The 22606-nt window shown below is 43.6% G+C and overlaps 1 protein-coding gene across 3 annotated transcripts in view; it reads left to right on the top strand.

The window, feature by feature from the left end:
* The window catches only part of DAB1 (DAB adaptor protein 1), an 896917-nt gene that overhangs the window by 579948 nt on the left and 294363 nt on the right, over nucleotides 1–22606 (top strand). For all 3 annotated transcript variants that reach the window (XM_062193360.1, XM_062193362.1, XM_062193361.1), the window contains one exon: nucleotides 4732–4934. In XM_062193360.1, coding sequence (XP_062049344.1) covers nucleotides 4868–4934 — 67 coding nt within the window. In that variant the 5' untranslated portion in view covers nucleotides 4732–4867. The remainder of the gene's footprint in view (nucleotides 1–4731; nucleotides 4935–22606) is intronic.

The raw sequence follows: 22606 nt of genomic DNA, 5'->3' as shown, positions 1-22606 counted from the left end.
GAAGACTCCCTGTTCATCCAATTTTTACGGCTATCTTTTCCTTTCTACACTAGATTTTTCAAAGTCTCTTTAGGATATCATATAATGCTAATGTATTAGGCTGGGAAGGACTTTTTTCTGGTTTGAAATTTTCCTAACATAAAATTCCCCATTTCAAAATGCTATTTATTACATTAGTGAGGCTATGCAACCATTAGCTCTACCTAGTTCCAAAACATTACAGCCAAAGGAGACTCTGCACCCATTAAGTAGTCAGTCACCCTTCCCCTGACTCCCTAATTCCCTAGCAACCATTGATCTTCTTTCTGTCTCCATGAACTATCTATTTGGATATTCCATATGAAAGGAGTCATATGCCACCCTTTTTATCTAACTTCATTCACCTGATCTGATGTTTTCGAGTTTCATCCACATTGCAGCATGTTATCAGCAGTACTTCCCCATTTTGCTGAGTAATGTTACTTTGTCTTGACATAGCATTTTGTTTATCCAGTCATCACTGATGGTCATCTAAGAGGGTTTGAATGAAGTGGAAGGGAAGAGTGTGTTGTATTTTTGCATGTACTGTGCTACTTACATGACCTTGGCTAAACTCCTCGATTGATGTGTGCCTCAGTTTCTTCATCCAGTAAGTGAAGATAATGATAGTCTCCAACTCTGCAAGTGGTTGAAAGGATTGAATCAGATGGTATATGAAAATGTCACAGCACAGTACTTGGTTAATAATGGATCCTCTGTTAACATTAGCTATTTTATCATGGGATTGTCTGAGGCGAGGAGTGGATGGGGGAGAAGAGAATATACATTCGTGTGTGAGTGTGTGTTTGTTCTGGTGTAGCTGCTCAAACCTGCGTGCTTTGTTTTTCCAAAAAGCCCTATCTGTCTTCTCTGCTTTGTGGCTGGGTGTTTCTGTCCCCAAACCCATCCCTGAACATGGAATTTTACATTTTAGAATCAGTTCACTAGACAGAATGTCTGTAGTGGAATGTTACCTAATTCACAGTTAGATGTGAAGAGCTCATTATAAAAAACCTGACACACTTCAGGAATATTAAATTACTGCAGATTGTGTGGAGCAAAGAAACATTATTGAAGCATTTCAAAATTCTAGGCGAGCCTGAATTTAACTGATAGGGTTTCACAGCTTTTACTGGGGAAATGATTTGAGTTGTCACATGGTTTCTGGCCCTGGAGGACTTTAATCTCCTTAATTACAAAGAAATGAATTTCCTAAATAATTTGGAGTTCCTTCACAGCACTTGCTCAACCTCTGGCTTTTGGAAACTTAAAGGGGATGCCGGTGATACAGTCCATCTGTACTGCAGCTTCCTGATTTACGCTTTTATTCCGAAAAATGTGGTTTCCTTCCACTATCGATACGGAGATGCACGTTAGCAATTCACAAGTAATGTTGATCGCACTTGAATACAATCACATTTTGTCAAACATGGGACTTGGGGTTACCCATGGAATAGGGAAAGCGCTACATTGTGGTTGTAACGCTGAAGGGGAGAACATGGCCCAGGTGCATTCTAGCTTTATACAAAGCCTTTTAAGAATCCCTGAACTTGTGCAAAATCCACATGTTTTATTAGTTCCTTTCTACATTTTTTGATTAGTCACCTTCTTTGTGTGAGAACAGCCTGATGGTTAGAACAGAGACTGTACCCACTTTCTCCAGTTTGTTCTCCAAAATGCAAACTTCACCTGTCTTAGTGTCCCTCTCTGTAAAAAGGGTATGATTTCATGGCCTTAGGGTGACAAACTAGCCATGTGGCCTTGATCAAGTGACAGAGGGAGCTGTGTGCCTAAGGTTGATGAAGTGCTGCCAGCGGATGTGCCAAACAGTCCTCCAGTCATATTGCTTACGTGACTTGTGTGATCCCGCCTATTTTCTACGGCAGTTTTGTGAAGTTAGCACTGTTATACCCGGTATATAGATGGAGACACTGATGCCAGGAGAAACTGAATAACTTCCTTAATATCACATGGATGATCAGGGGCTGAAATTACGAAGATAGCAAAAACAAAAACAAAAAACCAGGTCATAGCGTAAGTCGAATGTCAAGGCAGACCTTATATAAGAGAAGTTCCATGGAAAAATAAGAGTACAAGACAAAGATGGGAAGACAGGGAACATATTGCCTCCCTAGACTTGTGCTTCTTTTGATTGTTGGTCACAAGCCACCTTGCCTTTGTGTATGTTGATTCTGTTACCTGAAACACCCATTCATTCATTCATTCATTCATTCTTGTGTAGTTATCGACAACCTGTTGGTCCTTTCCCTAATCGTCCATTTGACAGAAATATAATCTTCAAGAACTCAGACTAGGACTTACCCTCTGTGAAATTTTATTGACTTTTTCAGGCCAAGGTGAATCTTGCTCTTTGCTTTTTACCTGTTTTAGTATTAGTCATAGACATAGATTTAGAATTCTTATGTGACTGATGTCTTTGCTGGGCTGAGCTTCTTTGAGGACAGGAATCAGACTTTGATGCTGTTCTTTTGGCCAGCATGGTTGCATAGTCAATGTCTGTTGACATGAATGAGCCAGTGTTTGCACTTAGCACAGAAAAGGCTCTTCAAAAATATTTCTTGCAATAAAATTGTATAGATTACTAAGAAAATTAATTATGTCTGGGGCCAGCACCGTGGCTCACTTGGTTAAACCTCCGCCTGCAGCGCCAGCATCCCATATGGGTGCTAGTTCTAGTCCCGGTTGTTCATCTTCCAGTCCTGCTCTCTGCTGTAGCCCGGGAAGGCAGTGGAGGATGGCCCAAGTGCTTGGGACCCTGCACCTGCATGGGTGACTGGGAGGAAGCACCTGGCTCCTGGCTTCGGATCAGTGCAGCTCCGGCCGTTGTGGCCATTTTCGGGGGTGAACCAACAGAAGGAAGACCTTTCTCTCTCTCTCTCACTGTCTATAACTCTATCTGTCAAATAAATAAAAAAGAAAAGAAAAAATTAATTATGTTCATATATGAGCATGTTTTGCATCTGTCATTTCCTATGGGCTGTTGTTCTTGGGGGGAAAAGGAGGTGGGAATAAGCACTAGTGGCATGATACATGGTGCAGGTGCAGCAGGTTGCAGGAGAAGTTCTCAGGTTCTATGTGTTGTTTTCATGGACCTTATTCTATAAAGATAACTTTTTAGTTTCATCCGTTGAAGCAGTGGATCCTTTAGCTTAAACACTTATGTTCATGACCAGTGCATGTCTGTCTGTCTGTCTCATTTTATTTGAAAGACAGAGAGAACTCTTACCTGCTGATTCACTCCTCAAATACCTACCATGGCTGGGAATGGGCCAGGACTGGGCTGGGCCCACACTGTAGGGAAGGTACTCAGTTAATGTCTGCCATGTGGGTGACAGGAACCCAATCATCTGAGCCATCATTGCAGCCTCCTTGAGTCTGCAATAGCAGGAAACTGCCACTGGGAGATCCAGGTACTCTGGAATGGGATGTGGGTGTGTTAACTTCTAGGTCACATGCCTGTCCCTAGGGTCCTTTGCAACGGTTATCTTATTAAAACACCACCAGTACCACCATCAAATCAAGGATATTTAGATAAGATGGGATCCCCCTATTTAAGCCTTGCTAATAATCTTATGTGACTTTTATATTAGACTTGCTGGTCAAGCCAACTTCAATTATCATGATTAAGAGACTTGGATCATTATAATAATTATTATATTAATCATTTTAGCTGAAACTGGCATTTGATGTGAACCCTTTAAGATTAAACAGTTCTAGATCTGAGGAAGGAGTAAAAACCAGCTGCACAATTTGAAGATCCCTTTCCAGAGTGTTTTTCTTAATATTCCTTAAAAGTGAAATGCACTTTCAGTAGAATTCTGAGCTAATTCTCAGATAGTCACTGGGAAAAATGATTGATTTGACAAAGGAAATACATTTATTCAATTTAAATGAGATGAAATAATGTATGTGAAGCAGTAGCTGAGGGCACGGTATATAGTAAGTGCATAGTAAATACCAGCAGTAATTGAAGTGACTGTATTATCATTATTCTCTCCCTAGCAGTGTCTGGACTTAATAGTACCTTGTAATGTGCAATGCATATTTATTAAAGAATGAGTGAGTGAAATGTGTATCTGTCTCCTTTTCTTTCTCTCCTATTAAATGCTTGTCTGCTCTTGTAGCTGGGGGAAAAGCTGACACAAAAATTGGCTTGCTGGAAAGTTTCTCAGCCCCATTTGTCACCTTGCCCGTAGAGCCCAATTGTATGTCAACTCCATGTCCCCTGTGATGCCTGCCAGTGAGGGACAGACCACAGGTCACTTCCCAATGATCTGCCTTAGCTGCTAAGGCTCTGGTCGAGCTCGGCTGATGGATGGGTGCCCTGTGGTTGGCAGTGTCTCCACGGGGTTGGTCAGGAAATATGTCTTTGCTCTATTTTCTGGGTGGCATCTGGTGCATAAAAAAGAAGAAAGAAACATGGAAAATAAAGGGATAGGTTTGCCCCTTGTGAAAATTCAAGGTTTCACAGATCTGTTCTGAGTTGCCTAGGTGGAGAAACTGCCGGTAGTCCTGCCCTTCTTCTCTTTGCTGTGTAAACCCTACCAAGGGCTTCAGGAAATCCTGAGCTATTTGTAAATGTAGAGCAAGAATATCATGGTTTGGTGTGGTTGCCAGTTCATGGGTTTTCAGAATTTCTGTTTACCGTCCAAAGAGTGGTGGTTCTGAATGTTCTCTCATCTTGATTTGCAGCACTCCAGAAGAGTGACTGAAATGTGCGGCTCGGGGTGTCGTTCCTGAAGGGGGGAGTCTTTCTCTTGGAGAAGAGTCCTCAATGAGCCTGGCCGAGGCCCCGGATCTGTGTGAAGTGGACTAAGGATTAAGTAGGATGTCAACTGAGACAGAACTTCAAGTAGCTGTGAAAACCAGCGCCAAGAAAGACTCCAGAAAGAAAGGTAGGCTGCGCTGTCCCCTTCTTCGTGGCTCCTTCTCTGTGTACAAAGGAGTTGGTGTGTATGTGTGTATGTAGAATTAATATATTACAAATATATTTATAAAAATAGAAATAAGATGATAATACAAATCTTCGTGGTTGCATATTTTTAATAGTTATTTGGTAGGGTCTGGGGAGCAATTATATTATTGTGCCGGATCTCCTTTATTCTCCAAACTCTGAAATTCTTTTTATAATAGAGAAGACCCTTCCAGTTATGCTTCCTACCCACCCCTCTACCCATCTCTCTGTCTCGTTCCCCCTGCCCTCTAACCCTGTTTTACCTCCTGACTTTCTGCCTATTGGAGTTCACCGTGAAGTATAGCAGTGATTCTCAGCTCCAGCAACACAAGATCCTCCCAAGCATTTGGTAGAGCACAGATGGTAGAGGGTCGTTCCCCAGAAGTTCTGATTCACTAGGTCTGGGGTGGGGCCTGAGACGTTGTGTTTTATAACAGATGCCCAGGTGATGCTGATCCTGCTGGTCCAGGGACCACACTTGGAGAACTGCTGGACCCGTAATCTAGCCTGCAGTCCTTTGGTTGCTCTTCAGTTGTTTTTTTCTGTCCGAAACTCCTGCTTATGCTCCAGGTTTGAGTTCAGTGGAGCCTCCTAGGGGAGCTTCTCTTTATTCCCAGCCAGAGTTAGTTGCTTTTGTTGATTTGAGTAGCCTGTGGTTGGTATCTTCCTTTATTAAAAACTTCCAGTGTTTGTTGGGCATTTACACCATAAGCTCCTTCAGAGCTGGACCTCTTGTTCTCCCTATAAATCCCAGATTGGAGAAAGCAGAAAGTGCTTGAGAGAGAGGAGGAGCACAGATACCTGGTAAGGAAGACTGGCACGCGCGGTGTGATAACAGGGTAATCCTGTCACTCCAGGTTTGCTGGAGGATGTACTTGGAGCAAGTTCGTCCCCTTATTGTAATTAGATGCAAGCAACTTCGAGCTCTGAGCCTGTGTGCTTTCTTGCTGTGGCTCAGCCATCCCCCGCCCCCCAGTCTCCTATATCCTTCCACCCACCCGCTACCCCCATCTTCTCTGCTGTGTCGAAGGGGATTAACAGAGCTCTCTTTCAGGTCTTGAAATCCGTCAATGAAGTTTGCAAACTGGAATGCCTTTGGTCTCTTTGTATACAGGCAGTGGTTTGTTGGACACATCGCGGTGCCTGCCCAGTTTGGTTTTGTGATAGCATTTGACACTTTATACAAAGCAGGGAGCTGTGAATGTGATAAATATATGCAGCTTCAGTTTTTATGTTTATTTGAAACACAAGTATTTTGGGAATAGTCTATTTGATTCCCTAAAACTTAATGTAAACCTCTCGTGTGCATGACGATCTAAGAATAATGGAAAGCAATTGGATGAGAGAACATATTTGGGGAGAACTACTCGGTGGGAAAAAAAATTATGGAGTCGGTGTGTTCTAGAATTTGAATCTTTTTTTCAATGGAAACTGACAAGTTATCATTTTGCCTCAGAGTTAACCTTTCCTCTAAACTTGTGCTCTTGAATGCTTAATGCATTAAAAATTATGTCTTAGTGCAAATCTTTTCATTCCCAATTTTAACATGCAAAGCAAGAGGCCTTCAGAAGAGAGGATTGCCATTCTCCAGGCCGTTGGCTTAGTTAGGGTTGTGGGAAGGGCACATGGAGGTGACCCTTTTGAGAATCTCTTTATCTTCATTCCCCTAGGGACCTGGAAAACCAGAGCAATACATATGTGAGGGCTGTCCTCTAGTGAGAGGTTAATACCAGGGAGTATGGGCAGGGAGACCTGGGTTCAAATTTTGGCTTTGCCACTTCCTCATTATGTGATCTTAGAAAGTTACCTAACCTCTCTGAGCCTCATTTTTCTCTTCTATAAAATGAGCATATAATATTACAAACTACGAAGATTAATGAAGTAAGATGAATAACATGCTCATTGTAGTACTTGGCATGCATGAAATGCACACCAAAGGTTAGTTGTGTTCCTCCTCTCCCTCTTCTTATCTTCATCATCAGCACATTGTTTGCTCTGATCTCATGTCAATATAGCCAAGCGGCTCTTGAAAAGCATACAACAAAGCCGGCGCCGTGGCTCACTAGGCTAATCCTCCGCCTTGCGGCGCCGGCACACCGCGTTCTAGTCCTGGTCGGGGCGCCGGATTCTGTCCCAGTTGCCCCTCTTCCAGGCCAGCTCTCTGCTGTGGCCAGGGAGTGCAGTGGAGGATGGCCCAAGTGCTTGGGCCCTGCACCCCATGGGAGACCAGGAGAAGCACCTGGCTCCTGCCATCAGATCAGCGCGGTGCGCCGGCTGCAGCGCGCCAACCGCGGCGGCCATTGGAGGGTGAACCAACGGCAAAGGAAGACCTTTCTCTCTGTTTCTCTCTCTCACTGTCCACTCTGCCTGTCAAAAAATAAAAATAAAAAAATTTAAAAAAGCATACAACAGATTTATCTAAGAACAAAATTTTATAATTTTGCAAAAGTATTAAATAAACTTTGTTTTTGCTCTACTTGCCTAGAGCGAGGTACCATGCAAGCACACACCTTGAAAAGAGAGAGTGAATGTGCTGTTAGTACCATTTATTCATTTCTTGTTCTTCAAGTCTGACTATGGAATAATAAGTACTCTAATAAAAATGTTGATGATTGGGCCAAAATAAATAGGACTGTCAAAGGATAGACAGGTCATAAGGCAGTCTGGAACTTGAATATAATAATGGTGTTGAACTCTTCTGAATACTTTCTTCCATTTTTCTTGGGTTTTCTTGGAGACAACATATAACCTGTAAAAAAACTCTGTCTTCCTACGTAACATTTAAGTATGTATTTGTTTTTCCTATCATATTACACTGGCTGAGTATGTCAGTGCAACATTTAGGGTTAGTAGAGATTATTGTCTTGCTCATAAATTAATGGAAATGCTGCTAAATTACATTTAAATATGCATTAAAAATCATTAAACCATCTATATTGTTTTCTAGGAGATACTAATTTTTATTAAATTTTGAATTGCATGTTGAATTTCATGTGCTTTTTGGTATGTATTTCAATGATTATACATATTTTCCTCATTTGATTTATATTTTAGTCAGTTTGATTAATAGATTTACCAGTCTGCATTTCTGGGACAGATCTCTTTTGACCAGCATGTGTAGTTTTCCATATCCTCTTTAGGTTATGAAGTGGCTCTTCCTAGTTGTATTCATCAATGAGATTAGTGGACAGTTTCTTGGACAGTTTGTGTGTCTGATATTAGTCAAAATTTTATCTTCACATGATGATTCTGATAAGACGGGAACACTGAGTAATATTCAAACCTCCTTATGGAAAAAAATACTACTTCCTTTTTTAGTAATTTCATTTGACTTTTGAGTAGCAATATGTGCTTATTACTGAAATTAGAAAGACAAAGTAATCATGTGTAATCCCATAAAGCAAAAATAACTACTATGAGCATTTTTAGTTATTTCTTTTTGGAGTGACGTTCTAGAATAATACATGATTGAGATTCTAGTATTTATGTAACTTTATGTCCCACCTGGTTATTTGACATTGTATTGACAGCACATTTCCCATATTATTATACAGTACTGCAGAATAGAAGGGTTTCTCTCCCCTTTGGCAAGATTTAGGTGGTTCCTGGAGCAGATATTTCATTTCTGGAAAAGGAATGCCTGACAGTGCAGGTTGTACACGGCGTAAAGGAAGTGAGGAGACCCTTTCACGTTTCCCACAAACCTGTCACCTTGTTCTTTAGCCCAGGCTGTTGAAATCAAGCCAGACAGTTACAAATACAAATCACACAGGGGCATATTTCACCGCAAAATGAGTTTCTAGACAGGCCAAGTATGAGACGTAACTAGAGTACTCATAATTCGAATCAGGAATGGAAGTAGTGAAAAATAAAGTTGTTTTCTTCATTTCAATTTTATTGGATTGTGTTGCTACACATGCAGCCTGCCGAGTGGTGAATGTTGCAGAGTGGAATTTGATGGAGGCCCAGGGAAAGAGGATGCATGTTTTCAGGTTCCCTCCTGCCACCAAAGGGGGAGCTTCAGTTGACAACGATGCTTGTTACTTGTCTTCCCAGGATGAGGGCACTCAGTGAAGGACAGTGGTCACGTATGGGTCCCCTGATGATCAGACACAGGCATTTCTGTGGGCAGTGCCTAGGATTTTTCTGTCAGCACCATCTGGCAGTTTACTGTAGTGAAAAGAGGACTAATAGGAGCTAGGCAGACCTGGCTTTTCATTCTATTTCTTCTCCATGTCTGTTGTGTAACAGATTACTTAGCCTCTTTGAGCCTGGTTTCTCTCTCCTTTAAAGTGTATGTGTGTGTGTGTGTGTGCATGCACTTGTGTGTGTTTATACTCCTGACTGTCATGAGAAGGTGTCTGCAACATTGACAGTGGCTCTGACCATGTTGGCTTTTCTGTCCTTTCCGAAGTCACAGCATTGTGTCTTTATTTCCCAGAAACACATGGAAATAAACTTACCTTGCTTATATTACCTTAGAACTGTGCCCAAAGGTTGTCATTTAACAATAACAACAACACATAGCTATCTTGTTATTTCTTCCCATGAGGGTTTCAGACCCTGGAATCCAAGGCCCTGTTGAGAACCAGGAGAAGTTGGTGATCACGTGGCAGGTGCCTTGGCTTGGCAGTCAAATCAAACCCACTTTGAACCCAGGCCCTGTACCATGGTGGCTAAGCTAAAGCTGAGCATTTCTTGGAAAGAGGTCTGTCAATTCAGGCTAAGCCATTCTTGGGATCCTGACTGCCCAGTTAGTTACTCACAAGACAGAACCCGTGCCAACGCTGGCTTACCACTTAGGAGCTGATGAGATACTGTCATTTGTATCATCCCATTGGAGCCTCAGGACCCTAAAGAAAGAATGTTTTTGATGCTCTTATTGGTCTGCTCTTTTTAAAAAAGGATTTATTTATTTATTTGATAGAGTTAGAGAGAGAGAGAGAGAGAGAGAGAGAAACAGTATCTTTCATCCACTGGTTCACTCCCCACATGGCCGCAATGGTTGGAGCTGGGCCCATCGGGAGCCAGGAGCTTCTTCTGGGTCTCCCACATGGATGCAGGGAGCCAAGCAACTGGGCCATCTTCCACTGCTTTCCTAGGTGCATTAGCAGGGAACTGTATCAGAAATAGAACAGCTAGGACTCAAACCAGCACACATATGGGATGACGATGCCAGCTTTACCTGGTACACCACAGTGCCGGCCCCTGTCTGCTCTTCTTTACCTGCAGGGAAGGCAGCCTGAGGTCATCTAGGACCCTGGATTTCGCTACAGACTGCAGGCCTCCCCACTCGCTGGTAGTGCCCCAGTGGGAAAGCACTCCACTGCTTGAGCTACCTAAAGGACATAGGATCATGTTTGCTTGGCCAAGTTTGAAATGTGGGAGAGGCATCAGTAATGAATTGATTATTTTGTGCTCAAATATTTGTTCAGCCCCAGTCCTGAGCCCCGCCTGTGCTGGTGTTTGGGGGAGGAGAGAAAGTCCTTAGGTGGAGGTCTTCATTCCACACTGTCCACATTGCAATCAAAGCTGCTCTAGCTGGGGGAAGCACTTAGGATTTTTAGAGGTCTCAGAGTGCCCTAAAAAATAGCCATGTTTCTCTACTTTGCTACTTTGTTTTGTTTTTAAAAAAGGTTTATGTATTTATTTGAAAGGCAGAGTTACAGAGAGAGATGGGGAGACAGAGACAAGGACAGATACCTTCCATCTGCTGGTTCACAGACCAGATGGCTGCAACAACCAGGGCTGCACCAGGCTGAAGCTAACAGCCAGCAGCTGCATCCAGGTCTCGCATGTGAGTGGCAGGGGCCCATGGACTTAGGCCATCTCTTCTGCTGCTTTTCGCAGGCCATTCGCAGGGAGCTGGGTCAGCAGTGGACTCACGAGCCTGTGCCCCTCTTGGATGCTGGCATCACAGCTGGTGGTTTGACCTGCCATGCCACAGCGCCTGTCCCTCTACTTTGTTGCTTTTGTTCATTCCCAGTTTATCACTTTATCTGCTGGTTCACTCCCTAAATGGCTGCAATGGCTGGAGCTGGGCCCATCAGGAGCCAGGAGCTTCTTCTGGGTCTCCCATGTGGAAAAACATGGTGATACAATACCCTGAGAGTCTGTATATGACAAAAAATGAATAAATGCAGGGTGGCTCTGTGGTATAGTGAGTAAAGCCGCAGCCTGCAGCTCCGGCATCCCATATGGGCATCAGTTACAGTCCCTGCTTCATTTCCCATCCAGCTCCCTGCTTGTGTGCCTGGGAAAGCAGCTGCGGATGGCCCAACTCCTTAGGCCCCTGCAGGAAGAAAGTTCTGGCTATTGATTCCTGACTTCAGATTGGCCCAGCTCTGGCCATTACGGCCATTTGGGGACTGACCCACTGGACGGAAGATCTCTCTCTCTTTCTCTGCCCCTGCCCCTGCCTCTGCCTCTCCCTCTCTATAACTCTGAGTTTCAAATAAATAAATGAGTTAATAAAAACATGAATAAATGCTCATGAATTTGACATACATAGAAGATTCTCAGGAACCTATGTCTGGGAACAGGGTAAAGCCTGGTTCTCATAGATGAGGTCCTTGGAGGCCTTGCCAGTGTTCGCTCAGTTGTCAGTGGATACCCCAGAGTGACTCCTTGGCTGAAGCCCCTTCCGTTCCAAGAAATTCCAAACAGATTCTGCTCTTAGAACCAACCCAGTTAACATCTGTGTGTGTGCCCTTCTGGAAAGAGCTCATGCTGTAGAATGAGACAGAGTGAGGCTTTTGAGACAAGGCCTAGCACCTCTTCTACATGTCCTTTGCAAGTTAGCTAATTAATCTGTCTGAGCCTCAGTTTTTTTAATCTAAAAATGGGGAAATAGGAACCAGTAAGTATGTGGCCTGTGGGTGCACTGGCATTATACATGAGCACTGATTAAAGTCCTGGCTGCTCCACTTCCAATCCAGCTCCCTGATACTGTGTATAGGAAAGCAGCAGAAGATGGCCCATATGCTTGGTCCCCTGCTGCCCACGTGGGAGACCCAAATGGAGTTCCAGGTTCCTGGCTTCGGTCTGGCCCAGCTCTGGCTGTTGCAGTGAACTGACAGATGTAAGATTTCTTTTTCTTTTCTTATCTCTGTGTGGTGCTCCATGTCCCTCCCTGCCCTACCACCAAGTCTGCCTTTCAAATGTAACAAAATAAAAAAAAATTTTTTTTGGAGAAATAGTAGGGCCTACAGGAGGATTATGTGAGTTCACAAGTATAAAAACCACAGCACTGGGGCCAGAATTGGGGCACAGTGGGCTGAGTGACCCGAGACACTGGCATTTAATGTGGGTGCCAGTTTGTATCCCAGCTGCTCCACTTTTTTTTTTTTAGATTTTTTTATTTGAGAGGTAGAGTTACAAACACTGAGAGGGAGAGACAGAGAGAAAGGTCTTCCATCTGCTGGTTCACTCCCCAAATAGCCGCAACAGCCGCAGCTGCTCTTATCTGAAACCAGGAGCCAGTAGCTTCTTCCAGGTTTCCCACACAGGTGCAGGGGCCCAAGGACTTGAGCCATCTTCTACTGCTTTCCCAGACCATAGCAGAGAGCTGGATTGGAAGAGGAGCAGCTGGGGTTAGAACCAGTGCCGGCGCCACAGGCAGAGGATTAACCTACAGCACCACCACTCCGGCCCCAGCTGCTCCACTTTTGATCCAGCTCCCTGCTAATGGCCAGGGAAGAGTAGTGGAGGATGGCCAAGAGCTTGGGCCCTGTTACCCATGTGGAAGACGCGGGTGAAACTCCTGGCTTGTGGCCACTTGGAGAGTGAACCAGCAGATGGAAGATCTCTCTGTCTGTAACTCTGACTGTGACTGTCTGTAACCACCACCACCACCACCACCACCACCACCACCACCACCCCCCCCCGTAACTCTGACTTTCCAATAAACAAAATAGTTCATTAAAAATAAATAAATAGGCTGAAGAGCCCATGAGAGTATTTTAGGCACGGAAAGCCAAGACACTCTGGCCAAAAAAAAAAAAAAAAAAAAAAAGAAAAGAAAAAGAAAGATCTCTGGGAGTGAGATCCCAGTAGAAAGAACGGGCCATCAAAGAAGGAGGTACCTTTCTCTGAAGGGAGGAGAGAACTTCCACTTTGACTATGACCTTGTCTAAATAAGATCGAAGTCAGCGAACTCAAGAGGCTTCCATAACCTTGGAAACTCATGACTAGAGCCTAGGGAGATTTCTGACGCCATTAACAAGAGTGTCAGATTGTTAAGTCAACAACAGGAGTCACTGTATACTTACATCTCATGTGGGATCTGTCCTTAATGTGTTGTCTAATGTGAAGTGATGCTATAACTAGTACTGAAACAGTATTTTACACTTTATGTTCTGTGTGGGTGCAAACTGATGAAATCTTTCCTTAATATATACTAAATCAATCTTCTGTATATAAAGAGAATTGAAAATGAATCTTAATGTGAATGGAATGGGAGAGAGAGTGGGAGATGGGAGGGTTGCGGGTGGGAGGGAAGTTATGGGGGGGAAAGCCATTGTAATCCATAAACTGTACTTTGGAAAATTATATTTACTAAATAAAAGTTTTAAAAAAAGTTAAAGAGTTAAGAAGCTATTACTGAAACTGCTTTATTGTTCTATCTTGTATGTTATGTTATATATGTATACAGGCTATATGTTTACATGGGAAAATTTATTAAGAACTCTGTTTTAATTGGCTTATAGATAACAGATTGTCCACAAATTTAAACTGCCAAAATTAATCAAAGATAGATTTTGAGTCATGTGACCTAAATCTCTATATCAGATGTTTAAATTTTGTTGGTAGAATGAAACTAAAAATGTTTTTATATTTTTGTCTTTGAGTTTGCTGGTCACACATGCTACACCATGTTAGATATTTAAGAAATGTTTCCAAATACATGTATTCCTAAAATTAAAAAAAAAAATCTTAAAAAAAGACCCACACACAGCATGACACTCTGTGTAGAGAATCAAGAGAAAGAAACTTTTCCTATTTTTATGGCCCCAGCCTGAATGGCATTGTGTTTCTTTGTGCTGTTGGATGTCAGGGGGAGCTGAAGGGACCTTCTTCTACAAAGATATGTGGGAAGTCAGTGAGGAAAACAAATTGGTTTATCTTCAAATGGGAGGTTTGTTCCAAAAATAAAAACTGAAAAGGATGAGCAGGAAACACAAAGGAAAATGGACCACTAACATTGAGCCACTAACATTTATTCATAGCTGTCATCTGTGCTTCCTGAGTGCTGGCCATTTTAGATAAATGGTTTGTAATGAGCCCGACTCTTGCATCACCCTATTGAACACAGAAGAAAAAAACTGTTCTGAGATGGAGAGCCGTGCCACAGGTCACGTGGCTGCGTGAGGTGCAGTGTGCTAGGTCTGCTCAACTCAGCAGTGTAGCCTGGCTTCCCCGAGTGTGTGCTGTGGTTTGCCCTGTGGCTTGAGCTGGAGGGTTGAAGGATGTAAAAATGTTATGGTGGCTATACCTGTTGGTGGTGGTGGTGTTCGGGGGGTGCCTGGAGACTGGTTAGCAGGGTTTTGGATCTTGGTGACTAATCCTCCATCAGTTCTGTGATTTGCAGGCATTCAAAATGAAAATCAGGGACTTCATTCCAAGATAACACAGGTTCTCCGAGGTTCATCGGTAAAGCTTTTATTCTGCAGGGTTTACAGCAAGTGAAGTGTTTGGGCCAAGAAGTCCGGTTCTTTATGGTTAGGCTGGCTGTCAGATCATCGGATGTGCTGAAGAAATTGACTTCGCTGTTCTATGTGGTCACGTGGTCTTGGATTTGTTCCAAGACCTCATTCAGTGTGGTCATGCCCTAAACACAAACTCACGTCTGTCTGATCGGCATCTCAGCTCAGAGCTTCTTTCTAATGGTATCCCTTTGCAAGAAGGAGTCAGGCTTCCCCCAGACCCTCCTCACCTGTCCCTTCTTGAACTTGCTGTGGAACCCCAGCAGCATACTGCACAGGAGGGCACACTAAGCCAGATGGCCCCCTTTTCAGCCCTCTGGCTTCCCATACCCTGAGCCGTGCTGAGCTTCAGCTCCGGGTGGCACCCCTGTGACTGTGCTGACTGCTCCCTCTGCCCGGGTCATCTCTCTCGGCCTGTTTACCTGGCCACACCTCATCACCCTTCAACCCAGTAAGTTGGATGGAGCTGTCGCCCTTGGGGTTTTGAGCTTCTTAAGTCCTCAGTTAATGAATCACTGGTTACCAGTCAGTGCACCCTCCTCCAAGTCTCTCAGGCACACTCATTCTTCCTCTCCCCCCACCACCCCACCCCATCCCCTGAAGGTCCCCCCTCCCATGCATTGCCTCTCATCAGTATCAGTGGTCAGCCTAACCCCCTCAGCATGGTGGTTAGAGGTTTTCCCCATTCACTGTCTCCAGGCTATTCTCCCCTGCTCAGTAGATCTTGGGAGATTTAGTTAGGTCACACCCCTGCTGAATTCACCCTCTCGTGACTGGCTCCTGTAGCCCTCAGGATAAAGTCCACTCTGCTTATGATGGTTTCAAATCTGAGCCCTCATCTTCCCAGGCCCATCTCTGCCCCCTCTTCATAATCCTGTTCCGCTCAGTGGCTCGCCTGAATCCATTTCCGTTCCTCCATCCTCCTGGGGTGTTTTTCACTTGTGGTGTTTTGCACTGGCTTCTTCTCCCAGAATGCCGTCTTCTTTATTCTTCTCGCAACTAACTCCACGTGTCCTTCTAGTACCTAGTTAGTCACCACTTTCTCAGGAATGCTTTGTGGACCCCTGGTAGCCCCCCACATGTCTTCTCTTAATTGTGGATCTTGACCATCCTCTGCACTGTCATTCTATCACATATTTTCTGGTTCAAATAATATTACTTTAATTATAGTTTTTTAAAGCAGATTCCATTGTATTTATTCAAAAAGCAGTGTAGCACAGAAAGAGGGAGAGACATAGAAAGAGATCTGTCATCTGTTGGTTCTCTCCCACCATGGCTGGGACTGGGCCAGAGCAAAGCCAGGAATCTGGAATTCCATCCAGGTCTCTCATGTGGGTGCAGGGATCCAAGCACTTGGGCGATCCACTTCTGCTTTCCCAGGCTGTGTTAGCAGGAAGCTGGATTGGAGTGGAGCAGCCCAGACTCAAATGGGATGCTGACATCTCAGGGGTGGCTTAGCCTGCACCACAGTGCCAGCCCACATTATCACTTTATATCTCTTTCTCATCCCCACTAGGCTGGGAGTTCTTTGAGGGTAGGGACTGGTTTTTTGTTGTTATTATTTGTTTGTTTTATTTATTTACTTATTTTGCCAACTGTTTTGTTTGCCACTTTGTTTCTTCCATGAAGCAGGGTGTTTGGAGATCAGAGTACGCGGCAATATTTGTTGAAGCTTTCAGTGAGTTTGTGAATAAAATAATGACTGCAAAACCCTCACTAGAGATTGGTGAGGGGCTCCCAAGCTCCCTGTGCTTCTAAAAGTCACTAGACTTGCCACATTTTAGCTAAAATTTTGGCTCATTATGTCTCTGCCATTAAGTGTGAATTCCTGGCACAGTCCTTGGCACATGATAGTTTTGGTTGAATTAATTATCAGAAAGAGTGCGGGAGAATGACTTTGTACAGGAGCGAGAATTTTAAAATCTGCAAGCATCCCACAAAAGAACTGGCTCTTAAGATTCTTACCTTGTGACGTTTGAAATTCCTCCCATTCAGTGAGTTCCTTCTCTTTTTGTGATGTGTGTCCAATCATGTCTGCTGCCGTAATTCAGCGTGATGTGGGCCATATTGGTAGTAAGAGCTGTACGATTTGCCATATTAGTTCACCCCCTGCTTCATTAAGCTCAGTGTGCTGCCTCTGGCAGTGACTGGGCCTGCATTTTGATGTTTGGAAGAAAAAAGCCTTCCACATTAGCCCTCCAAGTCCTTGCTGTCACTGGGAGTCAGAAACACTGCATGCCTCTGCTCAGAGCCGGGGAGGCCTCCTCTTTGCAGATACGCAGTGAATGATCCGGAGTGTGGGGTTTTATTGCCCGTGTGGGTTTGCTGAGCAGCTGATGTCCCCAGGTGTGCTGGGATTCAACGCTCCTCTTCCCCTGCAGTGGACCCTCTGGGGTGGTCAGAGGACGCGTGTTGCAAGACCAAGAGCCTCTGCACAGTCTGGCGAGAGCACATATGTAGTTCAATGTAGGAGAGAGGCAGGAGGGTGGGAAAAGAGGAACTAATAATGTCTGTTGTTCGCGGGTACGTGTTTTCTCTTTCGTTCTTGAAAACAACCTTTCAAACAAGTATTCTTGTTTTTTTTTTTTTTTTAAATTTTTGACAGGCAGAGTGGACAGTGAGAGAGAGACAGGGAGAAAGGTCTTCCTTTTGCCGTTGGTTCACCCTCCAATGGCTGCCGCGGTAGCGCGCTGCGGCCGGCGCACCGCGCTGTTCCGATGGCAGGAGCCAGGTGCTTCTCCTGGTCTCCCATGGGGTGCAGGGCCCAAGCACTTGGGCCATCCTCCACTGCACTCCCTGGCCACAGCAGAGAGCTGGCCTGGAAGAGGGGCAACCGGGACAGGATCGGTGCCCCGACAGGGACTAGAACCCGGTGTGCCGGCGCCGCAAGGCGGAGGATTAGCCCGTTGAGCCACGGCGCCGGCCAGTATTCTTGTTTGAAATGAACAGCAGCTTAGGTTCAAAGAGGAAACAACTTGCCCCAGGTCACACACCTGTAAGTAAAGGGACCCATTTGCCCTTGCATCTCCCTGACCCCAGAGCCTGTCCACCTGTCTAACACTGGGCGAACCTGCTCCCCACTGAATGTATGTCTGCTTGCCAAGCACCAGGTCATACTTGCGCTGAAGACAGCATCCTGCGGATGCCAGTAGCAGCACCTAGAGGATGGGCTGGCTTTCGCAAGAGAAAAGGGTGATAGAATGTGTCACAGCCTCAGGCATGGGCAGCCCTAGCATCTCACTTCTTTCAAAGGCTGCCATATGCAATGCTTTGCATGACTGGGAAGGAAACATTTCCCCCTCTAAGTAGGGTGCCAATTCTTCTTTGTTTTCCAGTTATACAAAGGTAAAGAGTAGGTGAACTTGATATATTTTGGCATCATATAAATCAGAATTTATAATATGTTAAAGAGAAGCGTCATTTCCAGTTATAAATTTGGAGCAAATATCCCAAAAGTGCAGACCAGGAAATTCTGCAAATTTCTTAAACCTATGAATATTGTCATCAAGTCAATTTACCTTCCAGTGTGTATCCCCACAAATAAAGATGAGGATGCTGCTGCTGAAGCAGTTAATATGTGTCAGTAATTACAAAGTATCAGATAGTGTGCTCGAACCTTTGCATGAATTTTCTCATTCAGAACAGCTCTTTGAGGTAGCTGCTTTTTAACACTCTCAAGTTGATGGACAAGAAATGCAGGAAGTTGGACAGGTGAGACAAGTCAGTCCTACAGGCCAGAATCTATTCTCTGAATAGCCCTGTAATTCTGTCTCATTCATCAATGCCGCAAGGGTTGCCTGTGCCTTGTACCTGGCACATTCTGAACGTATCAACCTGACTGGCCCCCCTTAAGCAGATGGGTGAGTTTGCATCAGCTCTTTGCTCCAGGTGGAAGAAGTCTCCTGTAGCTTCTCTACTAGTTAAGAACCACTTGATCCTTAGAGACACAGCCCAGAGGGCAGCTGTGAAACTCATCCTGACAGTACTCTCCCACTATGGGATAAATCCTTCTTCCCCTGTGGCTCTCAGTAGCCTGTTTTCACACCAGGTGCAGCTCGTATTTCTTTCTTCCATCAGTCAGGAGCACACTTGCACACTTTTCTTCCCTTCTAGGTTGTGATCTTACAGTTATGGCAGGAGCTGTGTTATATCTTTTCAAAGCTAGGAGGAAGGGAATTGGTTACCAATGGGAAAAATGTGAAATGATCTGAATTTTGTGGTTACTCAATGCCTGGCAGAGAATACAGTAATTTTAAATCTAAATAAGAAAATTAGGAGGGGCCAACGCTGTGGCATAGTAGGCTAAGCCTCTGCCTGCAGTGTCGGCATCCCATATAGCCGCTGGTTCAAGTCCCAGTTGCTTCTCCTCCAATCCAGCTCTCTGCCTATGACCTGGGAAAGCAGTAGAAGATGGCCCAAGTCTTTGCCCCTGCACCTGCGTGGGAGACCCAGAAGAAGCTCCTGGCTTCATATCAGTCCAGCTCCAGCCATTGTGGCCATTTGAGGAGTGAACCAGCAGATGGAAGACCTTTTTCTCTGTCTCTCCCTCTCTCTCTAACACTACCTTAAAAAAATTCATGGGAAATGGCATTAAATGCTCCTGTCCATATTCCATGAACTTCATGAAGACCCTTTGTATTTGCAAATTATATATCTGAAAAGGAACTTGTATGTAGCCTATATAAATGACTCTCTTTTTTAAAAAAAAGATTTATTTATTTGAAAGACAGAGTTGCAGAGAGAGGTAGAGACAGAGAGAGAGGTCTTCCATCTGCTGGTTCACTCCCTAGATGACTGCAACAGCCAGAGCTGTGCCGATCCGAAGCCAGGAACCAGGAGCTTCTTCTGGTTCTCCCATGTGAGTGCAGGGGCCCAAGGACTTGGGCCATCTTCTACTGCTTTCCCAGGCCATGGCAGAGTGTTGGATCGGAAGAGGAGCAGCCGGGACTAGAACCGGTGCCCATATGGATAAATGACTCTCAAAACCCAATAATAAAGACAATTAAAAAAAAAAAAAGAAAATTAGGAGCTTGAAAATACCCCCAGTTTTCAGATGAGGAAACAACTACAAGTAAGTTTTCAGTGGATGCCCAAAAGTTCATGGAAAATGGAATTAAAAGATAAGTTTATTTTGGTACGAACATTTTTTGAAGTCCAAGCATAATTTTCCATAACATGTATTTCCATTAAGTTTTTAAAGACTTCTTATGTGCTTGGATTATGAAATTTTTTGCACTGAAATAAATATGTTTTAATTCCATTTTCCATGAACTCTTTGAATTTTCCTCATATATTCAGGGTCACTTGTAAATGGAAGAACAGGAATTTTAAACTTAGGTCTAAATGTCTCAGAGCATAGGATAATTCCATTTCTTTCTTTTTTTCTTTTTTTTTTCCCAGAAGTCACCATCAAATAAAACTTGAGTGAAAACTCAATTCCTGTGGGTCTGGTTCCTATTGTAAAGAGGTAGCTGTGGGTATAATTGACTTTTATAAAAGATTTCTGTATCATGATTGCAGATTCATATCCCTGAAATTTGGGACCATCATAACTTGAGTCTTTCACCCTCCCCTGGCTGGTGATGTGTCTCTGGGGAGAAGATGCATGCCAATTGTTAAACCAAAGGCAAGGAAAGCCATGCAGAAGTGTTCATTGGAAGAAGCCCAGAGATGATGAATAGCAGCCCTGAATCTTATCACGTATTTCAGGATGATGTACGGGACTGCTGGAAACTGCCTTTGACAAATGTGCACGGGAAGGGGAATTATCTCCAACAATGAAAAATGTTCTTATTATGTGATCCTAAAAAGGATCAGGACCCCTATCATTGAGAAAATGATCATCCTCATATCCCTTATTAACAGCAATACGGGAAGCATGTGCTAAAGACATTGGGTGTCATGCTGAAGCAGTGATGAATAGCCATGAGTGCTGAAATCAGGTAGGACTTGGGAAAGGAGGCTTGATGCTTGATAGCAGGTGTGAAATGCGCGATTCTCTAAGGTCTCTTTGCGCTCTTGCTTCATGAGGCTCTGCAAGACCCGTTCCTGCTATCTTAGCCAATACCCAAAGGCTTTTGGTCAGGCTGTGGCTATGATTAAATAGTGGAAAGTATATGATAAAAGTTTATAGGAAATAAAACCATTCCACAGAGAGAAGACAAATGCACTAGGCATGTTAAATATTTACTGTCATTTTGCTTTCGTTTTTCTCATGTATGTATCAAAACCAGGGATCGTGGACATATCGTAACTTGCCCCCAGCTAGCACCTAACAGAGTTAGGATTTGAACCTGAGCAATCTAAGTTCTAAGGCTATGCTGTGTTGACCATAGTAGCATTTAATGAATAACTGCCTGGTGGGAAAAATAGTAGAAAAAGAAACAGCCGAGTACACTTGCAGCCATGGCCACATGGTAGGTGTAGGAGGTGGCGGTCAATCAAGAGTGATCAGCACATGGACTTTGTTAAGGGCTGTGTAATGATTACAGAGTTATTTCGCTTCCTTTCTTCCCTTCATCCTTTCCTTCTTGCTTTTTTTCTTCATTCCATTTTTTGGTCATTTTCTAAAATGAGGCATAAGACTGGCCACAGAAGAAGATTCTGGATAAGTCCTGGGCCCAAGGAACTTAAGATCTAAAATGAAACACAGACCAGTAATACACAGTTCTAGTTCATTGCAATAAGTTGAATTTAAACAGAGTGGTATTTAAATGAAGATTCTTGGGATTCAGATTTCTTTTTGTGGTTTCAAAGGATGCTTTGTAAAATATCTCCCATTACGGTAGACATCCTGTATTTGTTGGATTTCCTTTTGTTTTGTTAAGTAATTGAAGCAGATTAGAACTCATTTTTAAATGTATTTATTTTATTTGAAAAATATACTGAAAGAGATAGACCTAGAGGGTTCCCATACGCCTGGTTCGTTCTTCAAATACCCAAAACAGCTGGGACTGGGCCAGGCTGAAGCTGGAGGCTAAGAACTCTATCTAGGTCTCCCACGTGGATGACAGGGACCCAGCTAGTTGAGTCATCACCTGCTATCTCCCAGAATATGCAGTGGTCAGAAGCTGGAATCAGGAATGGAGCCGGGACCCAAACCCAGGCACTCTGACATGGGACAGGAGCGTCCCAAATGGCATCTGACTGCTGTGCCAGTCCCCTGCCCCCACTTACAGGATTAACTTCCTACTTGAGAAAAATAATCTTCCAGTGACAGAGAGGCCAGCAGATCAGAAATCTTGCTGAATAATAAAACCTCCTTCAAGTTATAAAATAAAGTTATAAAATAAAACTTCCTTCAAGTTATAAATTAAAGTAATAAAATAAAACTTCCTTCAAGTTATAAACATATTTTATCCATTTGATATTAAACATGGGACCAGGTATATAGTATGTGCTCATTAAGCCTTTTTTGAACAATAGAACGGCATATATGAGAGTTAATTCTTTGACCTTTGGCCTACATTTTCCTGGAATCAGTAATTTGCATTCCATTAGTTTCCCTTTGATGTTTTGAAATAAGGATTACCACTGTTTCTCCTTCTAGTCAGAAAGTTATGGATTACAAATAGATTTTGTGAAATTGGCTAATGCCAGTCAATTTGAATGGTGGCCTTGTAGGCTACATAGAGGATTCTGAAGTCACGTCCTGGCCTTGAGTGAGAGCAGTTAACACTCAGTAATGTTTTCTTTCAGTCCCTCTTGCACATGAGTATGTGCAAACAAGCATGGAAACACATGTATTTAAATCTACATTACTTTTCACTAAACCTCACCATTTAAGCTATTCCCATATCATAAACTTTATGCAACTATTTCATTTTTATTGTTTATTTGAGAAGCATGTAGACACAGAGAGGGCTCCCATCCATTCATCCATTCCCCAGCCATTACCACTACCAAGTTA

This window comes from Lepus europaeus, chromosome 5, assembly GCF_033115175.1.
Source record: "Lepus europaeus isolate LE1 chromosome 5, mLepTim1.pri, whole genome shotgun sequence".
NCBI classification, from domain to species: domain Eukaryota; kingdom Metazoa; phylum Chordata; class Mammalia; order Lagomorpha; family Leporidae; genus Lepus; species Lepus europaeus.
Note: the sequence above shows the minus strand (reverse complement) of the source record. Positions and strands in the feature narration are given on the sequence as shown.